Source organism: Pseudophryne corroboree, chromosome 1, assembly GCF_028390025.1.
Source record: "Pseudophryne corroboree isolate aPseCor3 chromosome 1, aPseCor3.hap2, whole genome shotgun sequence".
In the NCBI taxonomy this organism is placed as follows: Eukaryota; Metazoa; Chordata; class Amphibia; order Anura; family Myobatrachidae; genus Pseudophryne; species Pseudophryne corroboree.
In genome coordinates, this window is record NC_086444.1 from 485568720 (window position 1) to 485588858 (window position 20139).

Consider the following 20139-nt stretch of genomic DNA (forward strand, 5'->3'; position numbering starts at 1 on the left):
AGGCGTGTGTGGGTGTCCGCACCAACTAATCTGACTGGGTATAAATTAACATGATAATGTGATGCATTTTTAAAAATGCTATACCTGTATATATATATGTGTGTGTGTGTGTGTGTATATGTATATATAGATAGATAGATAGATAGATATATATATAGATATAGATATAGTACGGTTGCATTGATCTGTGGCTCAAGCACAGACGTAGTAATATTTGTGGGGGCGTAATATTAATAATATATATATATTTCCCTCAGACCCCTCGGGGTCGCAAAAATGTTAGTTTGCCCAGTTACTACTCCCTGTTGTCGGCACGAATACTGTGTCGTATGCCGACCATAATGTTTCCTGACTAGATCCACAACATCGGCATTCAGTACATGTTTCATACACATTAAAAAAGTATTAATGTCACTAGGGACCCTGCTGTTCCTGACAAAAAAATAATAATAGATATATAGATATATATAGATATATGTGTATATTTATACAAACAAATTTATACGTCTATGCAGGGGGGAGTGCTTGTATTCAGTAATGGTCGGTTACTTTGTCATCCGACATAATTACCCTGAGGAGAGATGTGATACTCCTTAAGTTGGGTCATGTCTAGAACATTGCAGCATACTGCCGTGCGACTACAAGGGATGGGACTCTTGGGTGCGCGGGCTACTTCCATGGCGGTCTCGTCGAGGAGGACGTTGTGGATTGACTAAAGGGATGCAAATGCTGACTCCGAAAAGAAGTGGAGTCTCTTCCCCATGAAGGTGAAGCCTGGTTTGATGATGGCCTTGTAATATGCTCTCGGCAGGTGCCACGGGTAAGTCTACCTTCTTGCCCTATGTTCCCTCACAACGGTTGGTGGCGCATTGTTGTAGGATGCAGTCATTTCGACCGAATAGATAAGGATTCCCCTTTCTTTGCAGGTAAAAGAAGGTGAAAAAAAGGTAACAGGTCAGCTGCCTTTTCAGGTTCACAGGAGCAGAAATCATCCGTTGTTTTCTGCCACGTCCACCGCAGGACGTTGGGTCTATCTGGCGGGGGCCCACACCGGTGGGACCACGTCTAAAACTCTTCAGTCAGTCCTGGAAGGGACATGGACCAGTGAGTTAAGGATAGAATCCCTAGGTTGACATGCGGGAGTTTCCAGGCGTTCCCCTCACCGATTTTTTCAAATCGACCTTACCGATCCTCCTCATAACAGGGAGGTAGTATCTGATGCAATACAAGAGTTGGGTCAGGATCAGGTCATTGTCCTGCTGTGTCCGGTCATAAAAAAAAAAAAAAAAAAGACAAGAAGCTGTTATTCAAGCTTTTTCGTGCTCCCGAGGCCGGACGGCTCAGTCAGACAAATCCCAATAGTCCTACTTTATCTCCATGAGGAAATCTCTCATGGCAGGGTTCTCCACTCTGAAAGAGGAGTAAGGAGGTCTAATTACGGTTTCTTCCGCATTAGGCTTCCTTGAGGTTTGCAATTCAGGATTGTTGTTACCATTTCACCAGGGTGATGGCGGTATGATGGGGTTCCATCGATAGTAAGGAGTCATAATTATTCTGTACTGGATCGCTCTCCGTATTACGGAGAGATCAAGAAACCAAATGGCGAAAAACGTTGTTTTCTCCTTGACAGTTCTTCAACAACAGGACTTGCTAGAATCCCTGTTGGGCCCAACGACGCGGTGATCGGCTTGGGCAATATTATTAGATGAAGTACTGAGGAGAGTTTATTTGCTTCAACAAAAAAAAACAAAAAAAAGGGAAGCTCTGAGAATTCAAAGTCTGGCAGACCTGCAAAGGTGTCAATCGGTCAATACATTCAGTTGCGGAAATAGATGGTTGCGGCCTACGAGGCCATTAAGTGAGCAGGTTGCAGGCCTGAGTGTTTAGCGGGACCTGTTGGACAAGTGGTCCGGTTCCCCACCGGGGATAATCATGGTTTCAAGACCAGTATCTCGCTTCTGTGGTAGCGGAGCAATTCTCACCGAGGACAAGTGTCATGTTGAGATACTTGTCGCCTCATTAACGGTCTAGAGTTATGGGCCGTTTATAACGGTTTTCTACAGACATAAACCGGAGAAGAAATGGCAGAGGCCAGAAAGATTTTCCGCTGGGCGACAAAAACATTTATGCACTCTATCAGCGATGTTCGTTCCAAGAGTGGACAACTGGAAAGCATACTTCCTCAGCGGACACGTTCTCCGTTCAGGAGGGTTGAGTCTTCATCAAGCGGTTTTCACAAGTGACAAGTCTTTGGGGAATTCCGCAAATAGACGAAATGGCGTCTCGCCTCGACAAGAAACTTCAGAAATATTGTTCCAGGTCGAGGGTCCCTCAAGTGATAGTGGTGGACGCCCTAGTGACACTGTGGGTGTTTCGGTCGGTCTATGTGTTCCCTCCACTTCCACTTTTTCCAAAGATGTTAAAGATTATAAGAAGAACAAAGGTTCAGATGATCCTCTTTGTTCCAGACTGGTCAAGGAGGGCTGGTATCTGGGTCTTCAGCAATTACTCATAGGAGATCCCTGACCTCTTCCTCTGCTAGAGGATCTGTTATAGCAGGGGCCGTGTGGGTTCCAAGACTTACCGCGTTTTCCATTGACGACTTGGAGATTGAACGTCGGATCCCAGCCCGAAAGGGTATTCCCAGTGAAGTCATCCCTACTCTTCTTCAGGCAGAAAAGACGTAACGTCAAAACATTACCACCATATTTGGAGGAATTTGTGTCTTGGTGTGACTCCAAGAAGGTTCCTACGGAAGAATTCCTGTTGGATCGTTTTCTCCATTCTTTTGTTACAAGATCGTGTGGATGCGATCTTAGGTTGGGCTCGATTAAGGTTCAGATTTCAGCCTTATCGGTTTTCTTCCAAAAACAATTGGCCTCCTTTCCAGAGTTTCAAACTTTCGTTAAAGGAGTCTTACACATCCATCCTCCTTTTGTGCCTCTGTGGCACCATGGGATCTTTACGTGGTGTTGCAGTTCCTGCAATTTCTTTTGTTGAACTTTTCAGTAGGGTTGAGTTGAAATTCCGCACTTGGAAAGTGTTCATGCGGTTGACCTTGGCATCTGCAAGGCGGGTGTCTGAGTTGGCGGCTTGGTCTCACAAGAGGCCTGTTTAATCTTCCATGAAGATAGAGCGGAGTTGAGAACTCGGCAGCGGTTTCTGCCAAAAGTGGTTTCATCGGTTTCACTTGAACCAACCTATTGTGGTGCCGGTGGCTACTGAAGCCTGGGCGACATCGAAGTATCTCGATGTGGTCTGAATTTTGAAATTTTGTGTTGCCAGATTGGCTCAGATCATGAAAACGGAGGATCTGTTTATCCTATATACTCCCAACAAGATTGGGGTTCCTGCTTCCAAGCAGACTATTGCACGCTGGATCTGTAATACGATTAAGCTTGCTCGTTTTACGGCTGGATTGCCAGTACCGAAATTGGTGAAGGCCTATTCTACCAGGAAGGTGGGCTCATCCTGGGCGGCTGCCCGAGGGGTCTCTATTTTGTAGCCTTACAGTGCAGCTACTTAGTTGGGTTCAAACGATTTTGCAAATATTCTACAAGTTTGATACCCTGGCTGATGAGGACCTCTTGTTGGGGCAATCGGTGCTGCAGAGTCATTCGCACTCTCCCGCCCGTTCTAGAGCTTTGGTATAGACCCCATGATCCTTTTGGAGTCCCCAGCATCCTCTAGGACGTATGAGAAAATAGGATTTTAATACCTACCGGTAAATCCTTTTCTCTTAGTCCGTACAGGATGCTGGGCGCCCGTCCCAGTGCGTACTGTATCTGCAGTTATTGGTTATGGTTACACTCATGTTGTGTTTCTATTCAGTCAGTCTGTTGCTGACGTTATTCATGCCATGGCATGCGGTATGCTATTATTGGTTGTGTTTACACACAGGTTGTGTTACTTTTTCGGTCAGCATATTGCTGTATATTTTTCATGCCGTCGGCTGGTGTTCTATTGAATGCCACGTTCTGCGGCATGTTTGAGGTGTGAGCTGGTATGACGCTCACCGTGTTTAAACAATAAATTCATTCCTCGAAATGTCCATCTCCCTGGGCACAGTTCTATAACTGGAGTCTGGAGGAGGGGCATAGAGAGAGGAGCCAGTTCACACCCATTCAAAGTCTTATAGTGTGCCCATGTTTCCTGCGGATCCCGTCTATACCCCATGGTCCTTTTGGAGTCCCCAGCATCCTCTACGGACTAAGAGAAAAGGATTTACCGGTAGGTATTAAAATCCTATTTTTAGTTTACAAAACTTGGCTCATTGCGCAACTAGGCCTTTGCCTTTGGGATTACTTTACAAATGTATTTAACTTCAATCCCCTCAAATAAAAAATGTAAAAGCTGTAGGGGGGAGAGTCAGGGGGAGTGATTAGTTATAAAACAAAAACAATAAGTTTGATGATATTTAACACATCCTTTTATTGCGTAGTGTGAATAATGAAAGCTACTACTTTAATTCTTTTGACATCTATAGTTCTTGTTTTGAGTCAGACATTGCCATAGTGAAACAATTCCTAATGTTTATTATGCCACTGTTCTGTATTTAGCCGACATAGATACATGGGTACATTTATTTTTTTTGTTCATTATTTTTATTGGAATTGCTCATATTATACAGTTTTACTTTTTGTTCCTCTTTTAAATGATCATAATTATTACGTGTAACGTAAAATAGTACCTCTTTTATGTATTCTTTTTTTGGGGGGGGGGGGGGGGGTTTGTTGGGTATTGTTTTAGGGCATATTTATCACAATCCGCATCTCTGAATACATTGCAAGGATGTATCAAATATTGCATGCAGTTACCCAGTGTGTGAGGAAGCTCTGTCCCTGCAGATTTCTCCCCACACGTCTCAGGGTGTTTTTTTGCTATTACAATAGATTTTAATACAGGTTGAGTATCCCTTATCCAAAATGCTTGGGACCAGAGGTATTTTGGATATCAGATTTTTCCGTATTTTGGAATAATTGCATAACATAATGATATATCATGGCGATGGGACCTAAATCTAAGCACAGAATGCATTTATGTTTTATATACAACTTATACACACAGCCTGAAGGTCATTTTATACAATATTTTTTTATAACTTTGTGCATTAAACAAAGTGTATCTACATTCACACAATTCATTTATGTTTCATATACACCTTATACACACAGCCTGAAGGTCATTTAATACAATATTTTTAATAACTGTGTATTAAACAAAGTTTGTGTACAGTGAGCCATCAAAAAACAAAAGTTTCATTATTTCACTCTCACTCAAAAAGTCCGTATTTCGGAATATTCCGTATTTTCGGATATTTGGATATGGGATACTCAACCTGTAACTCTCAAGGAGATCTCATTTCCCATTAGAAGTATGAAAAATGCGATCTGCTTACTAAATAAATGGGAATTTAAGAGCTTGGAAGAGAATTTTGCGAATTCTCTAAATGCCCATGATTATATTTTGGTGATACTAAAATAATGTGAAAAGGGTGTGAAAATAATTTACATTTTATTAAACATAATATTGATAAATATGCCCATTTATGTTCTTTCTGACTTTATTTTTTTGTAACTTCAGTGAAAGACAAAGCAGAAATCCTTCTGCAAGTGGATGAATTGCTGACCATTAAGAATGAGTTAACCGTACAGGTAAGAATACAAACATGAGGTGCGAACAGCAGTTAGTTTTTTCTCTGTTTATCCTTTTTTTTCTTTTCTTTTTTTTTTTTTCTTCCCAGCCCCCAATAAAAGGGTAGTTTTTGAAGTCATCATTTATAGTATCAAATTAAGGCCAGAATATGGCTTTATTCTTTTTGAATGCTGACTTTTTCAGACTTTTTTTTTGTACTTGTTTTATTGCATTTATCATTGTTTTTGGAATGGATGTGGTGCTTATTTTTCTATAGAATGGTTTTGTTTTTTGTCTACAAGTCTAAACTGGCAGAGAAGATATATCCTGTGTACATCATTAGACTAAATTTAGATTTTGCAGGACCCCAAGAAAACAGAACAATTTTTATAAATCTACATATACTTTACTTTTTTTGTTTATTGTTTTGTTTCTCTGACGTCCTAGTGGATGCTGGGGACTCCGTCAGGACCATGGGGATATAGCGGCTCCGCAGGAGACAGGGCACAATAATAAAAGCTTTAGGATCAGGTGGTGTGCACTGGCTCCTCCCCCCATGACCCTCCTCCAAGCCTCAGTTAGATTTTTGTGCCCGACGAGAAGGGTGCAATCTAGGTGGCTCTCCTGAGCTGCTTAGAATAAAAGTTTAAGTTAGGTTTTTTATTTTCAGTGAGTCCTGCTGGCAACAGGCTCACTGCTACGAGGGACTTAGGGGAGAGAAGAAAACTCACCTGCGTGCAGGATGGATTTGCTTCTTAGGCTACTGGACACCATTAGCTCCAGGGGGAGTCGGAACACAGGTCTCACCCTGGGGTTCGTCCCGGAGCCGTGCCGCCGACCCCCCTTGCAGATGCCGAAGTTGAAGAGGTCCAGAGGTCCAGAAACAGGCGGCAGAAGACTTTCAGTCTTCATAAGGTAGCGCACAGCACTGCAGCTGTGCGCCATTGTTGTCAGCACACTTCACCAACAGTCACCAACTGTCACTGAGGGTGCAGGGCGCTGGGGGGGGCGCCCTGGGCAGCAATGTATAATACCTTTTTATGGCTAAAATACATCACATATAGCCCTTGAGGCTATATGGATGTATTTAACCCCTGCCAGATCTCACAAACTCCGGGAGAAGAGCCCGCCGAAATGGGGGCGGGGCCTATTCTCAGCACACGGCGCCATTTTCCTGCTCAGCTCTGCTGTGAGGAAGGCTCCCAGGCTCTCCCCTGCACTGCACTACAGAAACAGGGTTAAAACAGAGAGGGGGGGCACTTATTTGGCGATATGATTACATATATAAAAATGCTATAAGGGAAAACACTTGTATAAGGGGTTGTCCCTGTATAATTATAGCGTTTTTGGTGTGTGCTGGCAAACTCTCCCTCTGTCTCCCCAAAGGGCTAGTGGGGTCCTGTCCTCTGTCAGAGCATTCCCTGTGTGTGTGCTGTGTGTCGGTACGTGTGTGTCGACATGTAGGAGGACGATGTTGGTGAGGAGGCGGAGCAAATTGCCTGTATTGGTGATGTCACTCTCTAGGGAGTCGACACTGGAATGGATGGCTTATTTAGGAATTACGTGATAATGTCAACACGCTGTAAGGTCGGTTGACGACATGAGACGGCCGGCAAACAAATTAGTACCTGTCCAGGCGTCTCAGACACCGTCAGGGGCTTGTAAAAACGCCCATTTACCTCAGTCGGTCGACACAGACACTGACTCCAGTGTCGACGGTGAAGAAACAAACGTATTTTCCTTTAGGGCCACACGTTTCATGTTAAGGGCAATGAAGGAGGTGTTACATATTTCTGATACTACAAGTACCACAAATAAGGGTATTATGTAGGGTGTGAATAAACTACTTGTAGTTTTTCCTGAATCAGATAAATTAAATGAAGTGTGTGATGATACGTGGGTTTCCTCCGATAGAAAATTATTGGCGGTATACCCTTTCCCGCCAGAAGTTAGGGCGAGTTGGGAAACACACCTTAGGGTGAATAAGGCGCTCACACGCTTATAAAAACAAGTGGCGTTACCGTCTCCAGATACGGCAGCCCTCAAGGAGCCAGCTGATAGGAAGCTGAAAAATATCCTAAAAGTATATACACATATACTGGTGTTATACTACGACCAGCAATCGCCTCAGCCTGGATGTGCAGCGCTGAGGGGGCTTGGTCGGATTTCCTGACTGAAAATATTGATACCCTTGACAGGGACAAGATTTTATTGACTATAGAGCATTTTAAGGATGCATTTCTATATATGCGAGATGCGCAGAGGGATATTTGCATTCTGGCATCAAGAGTAAATGTGATGTCCATATCTGCCAGACGACAGTGGTCAGGTGATGCAGATTCCAGACGGCACATGGAAGTATTGCCGTATAAAGGGGCGGTCCATCGGACCTGGTGGCCATGGCAACAGCTGAAAAATCCACCTTTTGTTACCCCAAGTCACATCTCAGCAGAAAAGGACACAGTCTTTTCAGTCTCAGTCCTTTCGTCCCCATAAGGGCAGGCGGGCAAAAGGGCCAGTCATATCTGCCCAGGGGTAGAGGAAAGGGAAGAAGACTGCAGCAGGCAGCCCATTCCCAGGAACAGAAGCCCTCCACAGCTTCTGCCAAGTCCGCAGCATGACGCTGGGGCCGTACAAGCGGACTCAGGTGCGGTAGGGGGTCATCTCAAGAGTTTCAGCACGCAGTGGGCTCACTCACAAGTGGACTCCTGGATCCTACACGTAGTATCCCAGGTGTACATTGGAAATTCGAGACGTCTCCCCCTCACAAGTTCCTGAAGTCTGCTTTACCAACGTCTCCCTCCGACAGGGAGGCAGTATTGGGAACAATTCACAGGCTGTATTCCCAGCAGGTGATAATCAAAGTACCCCTTCTACAACAAGGGAAGGGGTATTATTCCACACTATATTGTGGTACTGAAGCCAGACGGCTAGGTGAGATCTGAAATATTTGAACACTTACATACAAGCGTTCAAATCAAGATGGAGTCACTCAGAGCAGTGATAGCGAACCAGGAAGAAGGGGACGATATGGTGTCACTGGATATCAGGGACGCTTACCTACATGTCCAAATTTGCCCTTCTCACCAAGGGTACCTCAGGTTCGTGGTACAGAACTGTCACTATCAGTTCAGACGCTGCCGTTTGGATTGTCCACGGCACCCCGGGTCTTTACCAAGGTAATGGCCGAAATGATGATTCTTCTTAAAAGAAATATGGACGCTTTCCTGATAAGGGCAAGGTCCAGAGAACAGTTGGAGGTCGGAGTAGCACTATCTTAAGTAGTTCTACGACAGCACGAGTGGATTCTAAATATTCCAAAATCGCAGTTTTTTCCGACGACACATCTACTGTTCCTAGGGATGATTCTGGACACAGTCCAGAAAAGGATGTTTTCTCCCGGAGAAGAAAGCCAGGGAGTTATCCGAGCTAGTCAGGAACCTCCTAAAACCAGGAAAAGTATCAGTGCATCATTGCACAAGGATCCTGTGAAAAATGGTGGTTTCTTTCAAAGCGATCCCATTCGGTAGATTTCACGCAAGAACCTTTACGTGGGATCTGCTGGAAAAATGGTCCGGATCGCATCTTCAGATGCATCAGCGGATAACCCTGTCTCCAAGGACAAGGGTGTTTCTTCTGCGGTGGCTGCAGAGTGCTCATCTATGAAAGGGCCGCAGATTCGGCATTCAGGACTGGGTCCTGGTGACCACGGATGCCAGCCTGAGTGGCTGGGGAGCAGTCACACAAGGAAAAAATTTCCAGAGAGTGTGATCGAGTCTGGAGACTTCTCTCCACATAAATATACTGGAGCTAAGGGCAATTTACAATGCTCTAAGCTTAGCAAGACCTCTGCTTCAAGGTCAGCCGGTATTGATCCAGTGGGACAACATCACGGCAGTCGCCCACGTAAACAGACAGGGCGGCACAAGAAGCAGGAGGGAAATGGCAGAAACTGCAAGGATTCTTCGCTGGGCGAAAAATCATGTGATAACACTCTCAGCAGTGTTCATTCCGGGAGTGGAAAACTGGGAAGCAGACTTCCTCAGCAGGCATGACCTCCACCCGGGAGAGTGGGGACTTCATCGGGAAGTCTTCCACATGATTGTAAACCGTTGTGAAAAACCAAAGGTGGACATGATGGCGTCCCGCCTGAACAAAAAACTAGATATTGCGCCAGGTCAAGGGACCCTCGGGCAATAGCGGTGGACGCTCTGGTAACACTGTGGATGTACCAGTCAGAGTATGTGTTCCCTCCTATGCCTCTCATACAAAAAGTACTGAGAATCATAAGAGGGAGATGAGTAAGAATGATACTCGTGGTTCCGGATTGGCCAAGAAGGACTTGGTACCCGAAACTTCAAGAGATGTTCACGGAAGACCCGTGGCCTCTACCTTTAAGAAAGGACCTGCTCCAGCAGGGGCCTTGTCTGTTCCAAGACTTACCGCGGCCGCGTTTGACGGCATGGCGGTTGAACGCCGGATCCTGAAAGGGCATTCCAGATGAAGTCATCCCTACCCTGGTCGAAGACAGGAAGGATGTAACCGCAAAACATTTTCACCGCATTTGGCGAAGATATGTTGCGTGGTGTGAGGCCAAGAAGGCCCCTACAGAGGAATTCCAACTGGGTCGTTTCCTACATTTCCTGAAAACAGGACTGTCTATGGGCCTAAAAATTAGGGTCCATTTAGGTTCAAATTTCGGCCCTGTCGAATTTCTTCCAGAAAGAACTGGCTTTAGTGCCTGACGTTCAGATGTTTGTAAAAGGGGTACTGCATATACAGCCTCCTTTTGTGCCCCAGTGGCACCTTGGGATCTCAATGTTGTTTTGAGTTTCCTAAAGTCACATTGGTTTGAACCACTCACCACTGTGGACTTAAAATATCTCACATGGAAGGTGACGATGCTATTAGCCCTGGCTTCAGCCAGGCGTGTGTCAGAATTGGCGGCTTTATCATATATAAAGCCCTTACTTAATTTTTCATTTTGACAGGGCAGAATTGAGGACTCGTCCTCAATTTCTCCTTAAGGTGTTTTCTGTTTTTCACATGAACCAACCTATTGTGGTACCTGCGGGTACTAGGGACTTGGATGACTCCAAGTTACTTGACGTTGTCAGGGCCCTGAAAAATATGTTTCCAGGAAGGCTGGAGTCAGAAAATCTGACTCGCTGTTTAGCCTGTATGCACCCAACAAGATGGGTGCTCCTGCTTCTAAGCAGACGATTGCTCGCTGGATTTGTAATACAATTCAGTTTACACATTCTGTGGCAGGCCTGCCACAGCCAAAATCGGTAAAAGCCCATTCCAAAAGGAAGGGGGCTCATCTTGGGCGACTGCCCGAGGGGTCTCGGCTTTACAACTTTGCCGAGCAGTTACTTGGTCAGGGGAAAACACGTTTGCTAAATTCTACAAATTTGATACCCTGGCTGAGGAGGACATGGAGTTCTCTCATTCGGTGCTGCAGGGTCATCCGCACTCTCCCGCCCGTTTGGGAGCTTTGGTATAATCCCCATGGTCCTGACGGAGTCCCCAGCATCCACTAGGACGTCAGAGAAAATAAGATTTTACTTACCGATAAATCTATTTCTCGTAGTCCGTAGTGGATGCTGGGCGCCCATCCCAAGTGCGGATTGTCTGCAATACTTGTACATAGTTATTGTTACAAAAATCGGGTTATTCTTGTTGTGAGCCATCTTTTCAGAGACTCCTTCGTTGTTATCATACTGTTAACTGGGTTCAGATCACAGGTTGTACGGTGTGATTGGTGTGGCTGGTATGAGTCTTACCCGGGATTCAATATCCTTCCTTATTATGCACGCTCGTCCGGGCACAGTATCCTAACTGAGGCTTGGAGGAGGGTCATGGGGGGAGGAGCCAGTGCACACCACCTGATCCTAAAGCTTTTATTATTGTGCCCTGTCTCCTGCGGAGCCGCTATATCCCCATGGTCCTGACGGAGTCCCCAGCATCCACTACGGACTACTAGAAATAGATTTATCGGTAAGTAAAATCTTATTTTTTTTGTTTTAGGGGGGGTGCTTTTCTCTGTGCTGCTGAAAATGTTTACTTTGGTGCATGTGTTATTTCAATTGTGTATATTCTAGGTCACTGCTCTACATGCTGCTTTAGAGCAAGAGCGATCAAAAGTCAAGGTTCTTCAAGCTGAGCTGGTGAAATACCAGGTATGTTTGCAGGGATTACAGATCACACCGCAGAACACAAATTTATGAGCATACAATGCTTAAAGGACCACCAGATAATAATAAAGTGTTTGTCAAATAAAAAAAATAAAAAAATAAAATCTATTTCTCTAACGTCCTAAGTGGATGCTGGGAACTCCGTAAGGACCATGGGGAATAGCGGCTCCGCAGAAGACTGGGCACAACTAAAGAAAGCTTTAGGACTACCTGGTGTGCACTGGCTCCTCCCGCCATGACCCTCCTCCAGACCTCAGTTAGAATTTTGTGCCCGGCCGAGCTGGATGCACACTAGGGGCTCTCCTGAGCTCTTAGAAAGAAAGTAATATTTAGGTTTTTATTTTCAGTGAGATCTGCTGGCAACAGACTCACTGCTACGAGGGACCTAGGGGAGAGAAGCGAACCTACCTGCTTGCAGCTAGCTTGGGCTTCTAGGCTACTGGACACCATTAGCTCCAGAGGGATCGAACACAGGCCCAGCCTCGGTCGTCCGGTCCTGGAGCCGCGCCGCCGTCCCCCTAGCAAAGCCAGAAGCAAGAAGACGTTCCTGGAAATCGGCGACAGAAGACTTCGGTCTTCATTAAGGTAGCGCACAGCACTGCAGCTGTGCGCCATTGCTCCCCAGGCACACCACATACTCCGGTCACTGATGGGTGCAGGGCGCTGGGGGGGGGGGGGGGCGCCCTGGGCTGCAATATAAGTACCTTACTTGGCAAATTAACACATAATATAGCCTTTAAGACTATATATGTGTAAAATCCCCTGCCATAACTGTATAAAAAAAGCGGGAGAAGCCCGCCGGAAAAGGGACGGGGCTATCTCCCTCAGCACACTGGCGCCATTTTCCCTCACAGCTCCGCTGGAAGGATCGCTCCCCAGGCTCTCCCCTGCAGTTCCAGACTACATAGGGTAAAAAAGAGAGGGGGGGCACTAAATTTAGGCGCAATCTGTGATATATAAGCAGCTACAAGGGGTAAAATCACTGTGTAGTGTGTATCCCTGTTTTATATAGCGCTCTGGTGTGTGCTGGCATACTCTCTCTCTGTCTCCCCAAAGGGCTTTGTGGGGTCCTGTCCTCAGTCAGAGCATTCCCTGTGTGTGTGCGGTGTGTCGGTACGGCTGTGTCGACATGTTTGATGAGGAGGCTTATGTGGAGGCGGAGCAGGTGCCGATAAATGTGATGTCACCCCCTGCGGGGTCGACACCTGAGTGGATGGATATGTGGAAGGAATTACGCGACAGTGTCAACTCCTTACATAAAAGGTTTGACGACATATCAGATGTGGGACAGCCGGCTTCTCAGCCCGTGCCTGCCCAGACGTCTCAAAAGCCATCAGTGGCTCTAAAACGCCCGCTACCTCAGATGGCAGACACAGATGTCGACACAGATACTGACTCCAGTGTCGACGATGATGAGACTAGTGTACATTCCAATAGAGCCACACGTTACATGATTACGGCAATGAAAAATGTGTTGCACATTTCTGATATTACCCCAGGTACCACAAAAAAGGGTATTATGTTTGGGGAGAAAAAACTACCAGTGGTTTTTCCCCCTTCTGATGAATTAATTGAAGTGTGTGAAGAAGCGTGGGCTTCCCCCGATAAGAAACTAGTAATTTCTAAAAAGTTACTAATGGCTTACCCTTTCCCGCCAGAGGATAGGTCACGTTGGGAGACATCCCCTAGGGTAGATAAAGCGCTCACACGCCTGTCAAAGAAGGTGGCACTACCGTCTCCGGACACGGCCGCCCTAAAGGAGCCTGCTGATAGGAAGCAGGAGGCTATCCTGAAGTCTGTTTATACACACTCAGGTATTATACTGAGACCAGCTATTGCTTCAGCATGGATGTGCAGTGCTGCAGCTGCGTGGTCAGATTCCCTGTCAGAAAATATTGATACCTTAGACAGGGACACTATATTGCTAACCATAGAGCATATTAAAGACACAGTCTTATACATGAGAGATGCACAGAGGGATATTTGCCGGCTGGCATCTAAAATAAGTGCAATGTCCATTTCTGCCAGGAGGGGTTTATGGACTCGGCAGTGGACAGGGGATGCAGATTCTAAAAGGCACATGGAAGTTTTGCCTTACAAGGGTGAGGAGTTGTTTGGGGATGGTCTCTCGGACCTCGTTTCCACAGCGACAGCTGGGAAGTCAGCATTTTTACCCCATGTTCCCTCACAGCCAAAGAAAGCACCGTATTATCAGGTACAGTCCTTTCGGCCCCAGAAAGGCAAGCGGGTTAAAGGCGCGTCCTTTCTGCCCAGAGGCAGAGGAAAAAAGCTGCAGCATACAGCCAGTTCCCAGGAACAAAAGCCCTCCCCCGCTTCCTCTAAGTCCACCGCATGACGCTGGGGCTCCACAGGCGGAGCCAGGTACGGTGGGGGCCCGTCTCAAGAACTTCAGCGACCAGTGGGCTCGCTCACGGGTGGATCCCTGGATTCTACAAGTAGTATCTCAGGGGTACAAGCTGGAATTCGAGACGTCTCCCCCTCGCCGTTTCCTCAAATCTGCCTTGCCAACAGCTCCCCCGGACAGGGAGGCAGTGCTGGAGGCAATTCACAAGCTGTATTCGCAGCAGGTGATAGTCAAGGTACCCCTCCTTCAACAAGGAAGGGGTTACTATTCCACAATGTTTGTGGTACCGAAACCGGACGGTTCGGTGAGACCCATTTTAAATTTGAAATCCTTGAACACCTATATAAAAAGGTTCAAGTTCAAGATGGAATCGCTCAGGGCGGTTATTTCAAGCCTGGAGGAAGGGGATTACATGGTATCATCATTTCGGCCATTACCTTGGTAAATACCCTCGGTGCCATGGACAGACCAAACGGCAACGCCTGGAATTGGTAATGACAGTCCTGTACCACAAATCTGAGGTACTCCTGGTGAGGAATGTAAATGGGGACATGCAGGTAAGCATCCTTGATGTCCAGTGATACCATGTAATCCCCTAAAATTGGGTTCCATTAAGGTCCAGATTTCGGCTCTATCGATTTTCTTCCAGAAAGAACTGGCTTCACTACCTGAAGTTCAGACATTTGTTAAGGGAGTGCTGCATATTCAGCCCCCTTTTGTGCCCCCAGTGGCACCTTGGGATCTCAACGTGGTGTTGAATTTCCTAAAGTCACATTGGTTTGAACCACTTAAAACCGTGGATTTAAAATATCTCACGTGGAAAGTGGTCATGCTGTTGGCCTTGGCTTCGGCCAGGCGTGTGTCAGAATTGGCGGCTTTATCATGTAAACGCCCTTATCTGATTTTCCATATGGATAGGGCGGAATTGAGGACTCGTCCCCAATTTCTCCCAAAGGTGGTTTCAGCTACTCGTGACTTGGAGGATTCCAAGTTGCTGGACGTAGTCCGCGCCCTAAAAATCTATGTTTCCAGGACAGCTGGAGTCAGAAAGACTGACTCGCTATTTATCCTGCATGCACCCAACAAGTTGGGTGCGCCTGCTTCAAAGCAGACTATTGCTCGCTGGATCTGTAGCACGATTCAACTTGCACATTCTGCGGCTGGACTGCCGCATCCTAAATCTGTAAAAGCCCATTCCACGAGGAAGGTGGGCTCTTCTTGGGCGGCTGCCCGAGGGGTCTCGGCTTTACAACTTTGCCGAGCAGCTACTTGGTCGGGGTCAAACACATTTGCTAAATTCTACAAGTTTGTTACCCTGGCTGAGGAGGACCTAGAGTTCACTCATTCGGTGCTGCAGAGTCATCCGCACTCTCCCGCCCGTTTGGGAGCTTTGGTATAATCCCCATGGTCCTTACGGAGTTCCCAGCATCCACTTAGGACGTTAGAGAAAATAAGATTTTACTCACCGGTAAATCTATTTCTCGTAGTCCGTAGTGGATGCTGGGCGCCCGTCCCAAGTGCGGATTGTCTGCAATACTTGTATATAGTTATTGGTTAACTAAAGGGTTATTGTTGAGCCATCTGTTGAGAGGCTCAGTTATATTTCATACTGTTAACTACGTATAGTATCACGAGTTATACGGTGTGATTGGTGTGGCTGGTATGAGTCTTACCCGGGATTACAAATCCTTTCCTTATTGTGTCAGCTCTTCCGGGCACAGTATCCTAACTGAGGTCTGGAGGAGGGTCATGGAGGGAGGAGCCAGTGCACACCAGGTAGTCCTAAAGCTTTCTTTAGTTGTGCCCAGTCTTCTGCGGAGCCGCTATTCCCCATGGTCCTTACGGAGTTCCCAGCATCCACTACGGACTACGAGAAATAGATTTACCGGTGAGTAAAATCTTATTTTATATATATATATATATATATATATATATATATATATATACATACATACACACACACATATATATATATATATATACATACACACACACATATATATATATATATATATATATACACACACACACACACACACACACACACACACACACACACACACACACACACAATAGGAAAGATTTTCTCTTATCTTGCACTGTTAAGTGGCAGCACCTCAAAAAAAAAAACCTGCTAGCAAAGGATTCGCACGAATACAACAACAATACATTTTTGGGGGCGCCCAAATCCAATTTGAACTGTTAAAATTCAATTATATCCAGCGACCTAATACATACAAATATAAAATGTATTAAAATGCAGTTACAATGCAATTAGAGGCAATAACTCACAATACATATGGTAAATCAGATTAAACATTAATTCCCATTATAACGGTGATCAAGAATCTGATGTTCAACTCAAGTTACAGGGAATTGCTCTTTAAGTCTGATGTGTTTCGTCCTTAAAATGACTTCATCAGGGAAATGGTTTATGAGAGGATATTCAATATATATTCCCTAATCAGAAAGATCCTCTTTATATTGAAACTATTTTTTTGATGCCTTTAAGGGTGCAATTCCAGTTTTAATCCTATATGATCATGGAGGTAGATAACCTGGTGAATCTCTATTCTCATCTGGTAATGATCCAATTTTACAAGTTAATAAACATGTGCCAGTTGTGTAAAAGTGATTTAATCTCTTTCCGAACACCTATCGTGAAAATATCTCACTATAGTCTAGTGAATCCTATCTTAAAGTGCAATATATTAGAGTCCAGTCCTTGTATAGGTGTCTCTCCTCCAAAATTGCCTGGTGCCCTCCTCAACATCAGCCCTCAGGTTGCGTGTAATACAATCTCCAATGGCGGCACTCAGGTATAATAAATGAAAACTCAGACCAAAGCTTGGTAGGCCCACCAAGCTTTGGTCTGAGTTTTCATTTATTATACCGGAGTGCCGCCATTGGAGATTTTTATATGTCTGTCTGTCTGTCTGTCTGTCTGTCTGTCTGTCTATCTTTCCATTAAATGAATAAGGTGAATCTAAAAAAATACTTAATGACATTCTTTGTACCTGTGTTTTGAGTAAGTTAATGATGTAACAAGTGGCTGTTCATAATTGATTAAAGTAGCATTACTGTCTACCACATCTTTTTTACTAACTTGTTGGTTCCCCCAGCAACAGCCTGGCCTTGAAACACTTTTCCCAAGTTCTGTGCTTCTTTTGGTTCTGGTTTCTGATTGGTCTACCAGTTCACGCATCCTCCTCTGCCAATATAAAGTGACCAACTAAATAGATTTGTGGTGCTGTACTACAGAACTGCATATGAGGTTTCGGTTGGAGGAATGACCAATTTAGATCAATTGATGTGGTAGAGCAGCTTTAAGCCTGTTTACCACATCATATCAATTCTGCTAGCTCAAAGTAGAGCTTGAGGTAACCGTTTTTGACTTATATTATTTCTTTTAATCATGTTTATTACTTGTCTATTCATTTTTAAATGAATGTAATACAGTGGTATTTATCTGCTAATTCTTATATATTTGTCCCTCTGTAGGGTGGTAAAAAGGGAAAAAGGAATTCTGAATCTGACCATGGGCGATGATCATGCGTTTTCCACATAGCTGAAGGAGAATGGATTATTTTCTAAAAAGCACTAACTTTTCTGCAGAGTTTAAATACTGCTGTACAATGCCATACATTGTTAGTTTTTCATGACTAAATAAAACTTATATTTCCATTTGCATATTTGGTCCTTATACGTTTAACCGTTTTGAACCCACATGTGAAATCTTGGAAAATGTAATGTGTCAGTAACTGCTTATCATATTTCAGTGTAAATACTGTAGGGCAGTGGTTCTCAAACTCGGTCCTCTGGACCCCACACAGTTCACGTTTTCCAGATCACCTAGCAGGTGCACAGGTGTAGTCACTACTCACTGATACATTTTAAAAGATCCACAGGTGAAGCTACTTACTTCACTTGTTATTCTGTGAGGAGACCTAGAAACCGTGAACTGTTTGGGGTCCTGAGGACCAAGTTTAAGAACCTGTGCTGTAGGGCATGCACTACAAAGGAGCTACAAAACTGGAGGTCTGGAAGGAAAGGGATGTATTAGTAACATTCAGAATGTCCACACACTTAAGGCAACATGGTTATGATGTCAGTCGGCATGTCGTCACAGCGGTTTTACAGTGTTTGTGTCCAAATCCTAACCTAACCCTAAACGGAACAGTGATGTACTGTTGATATTGTGAACATTCAGACCATGTCAATATTCTGGTGTTGACATTCTAAATGTCAACATAATGACTATATACTTGTCTGGAGGCCTAGTAGTGGCAGATGGGTTTTGGGAGCCTCTTCTCTACCCCAAAAAATAAATATATATCTTTGGTGTTGTTGCAAATTATTCTGCACTTACTGTTAAAAAGGTTTAGCATCACAACTGGGCCATTATTGACCCTGGAAACACTGAACTGAGTAGTGTTTGAGGATTCCTAGTCAGATATTATATAGAAAATTATACAGTACATTTCTTAAACACTAAATAACACTTATGTACAATATTACCTATGAGGCAGTTATTGTTCGTTTGTATAATATTCACCAAGAAGCCACCTGACTAATATTGTGTAGGTGCACCCTTGTGCCACCAAAACATTTCTGAACCATCGAGGAAGGGACTCAGAAGATCTCTGAAGCAGTTCTGTGGTATCTGGCACCAAGATGTTAGCAGCAGATCCTTTAAGTCATGTAAATTGTGAGGTGTGGCCTTCATGACACTTGTTTTTCCAACGCATCCTGCAGATACTCCATTGGATCAAGATCTGGGCAATTTGGAGGTTAACACCTTTAAAGTCTGTCATGTTAAACCATTCCTGAACAGTTTTTGCAGTGGCAGGGTACATTATCCTGCTGAAGGAATACTGTTGCCATGAAGATGTGTCTTTGGTCTATAATATTTAGGTATGTGGTACGTGTCAAAGTTATATCCACGTGAATGCCAGGACCCAAAGTTTCCCAGCAGAACATTGCCCAGAACCTCTGCCGGCTCGCCTTCTTTCCATAGTGCATTTTGGTGCCATCTCTTCCCCAGGTAAGCAACGCACACACACCTGGCTGTCCACATATTGTAAAAGAAATGTGATTCATCGTATCAGGCCGCCTTCTTCCATTGCTATATAGTCCAGTTCTGTGTCTCATGTGCCCTTTGCAGGTGCTTTCAGCAGTAGACGGGTCAGTATGGGCACTCTGAGCGGTCTACAGTTACGCAGCAAGCTGCAAGCACTGTGTGTTTGGACACCTATCAAAGCCAGCATGAACTTTTTCTGCAATTTGTGCTACAGTAGCTCTTCTGTGGGATTGGAGCAGATGGGCTAGCCTTCGCTCCCCATGCGCAACAGTGAGCCTTAGGCCCCCAAACCCTGTCATCAGTTCACAATTAGTTCTTCCTTGGGCCACTTTTGGTAGGTACTGACCGTTGCCTTTTCTTGCCGTTTAACCAAGCAGGGTTACATTGTACTTGCTCCTAGCTTGCTCATTTTCCTAATGCCATTGTGGGTTCAAATACTTAAAGGTTTAAGCTGGATTTTTATTTGATTTGTTTATATGTTTAGGTGGCTTTAAGTTATCCCAAGTCCCCTACCGACCACCGCCAAAATTAATGACACCATATGTTTCAATAGATGTAGCAAGTTATTGGAGCTGTAATACATTTCTGTCTGTTTACTTTAAGCCAAATCTGACTGCTGGGATCACAAGTGACAGGTAAGCTGGGTACACACTGACGGTGATGTGTATCCGAAGGGATGACATACCTAGGTACACACTGAATGATGTAATGAAGGTTGGAGCAACATATTGCTCCTTTCTTCATTACATATGCTGTTGTCGCTAGCGTATTGCACATCAAACCTAGCCTATGCGGGTACCTGCAAATTGCCAGTAAACACTGAGCAATCAGGCTGATGTCAGTCCGGAACCGACATATCGGCC

At 44.9% G+C, this 20139-nt stretch overlaps 1 protein-coding gene across 7 annotated transcripts in view; it reads left to right on the forward strand.

Moving 5' to 3' along the window:
• Window positions 1-17884, forward strand: part of GKAP1 (G kinase anchoring protein 1) — a 170275-nt gene extending 152391 nt beyond the window's left edge. For 6 of the 7 annotated variants that reach the window (XR_010171853.1, XR_010171851.1, XR_010171850.1 and 3 more), the window contains 4 exons: window positions 5584-5654; window positions 11739-11816; window positions 17319-17576; window positions 17698-17884. Coding sequence is in view for 1 of the 7 variants with exons in the window: in XM_063913800.1 (XP_063769870.1) it covers window positions 5584-5654; window positions 11739-11816; window positions 17698-17745 (197 nt within the window). In the remaining 6 variants the exon portion in view is untranslated. The remainder of the gene's footprint in view (window positions 1-5583; window positions 5655-11738; window positions 11817-17318; window positions 17577-17697) is intronic. The other variant, XM_063913800.1, reaches the window with a different exon arrangement.
• Window positions 17885-20139: the final 2255 nt, after the last annotated feature.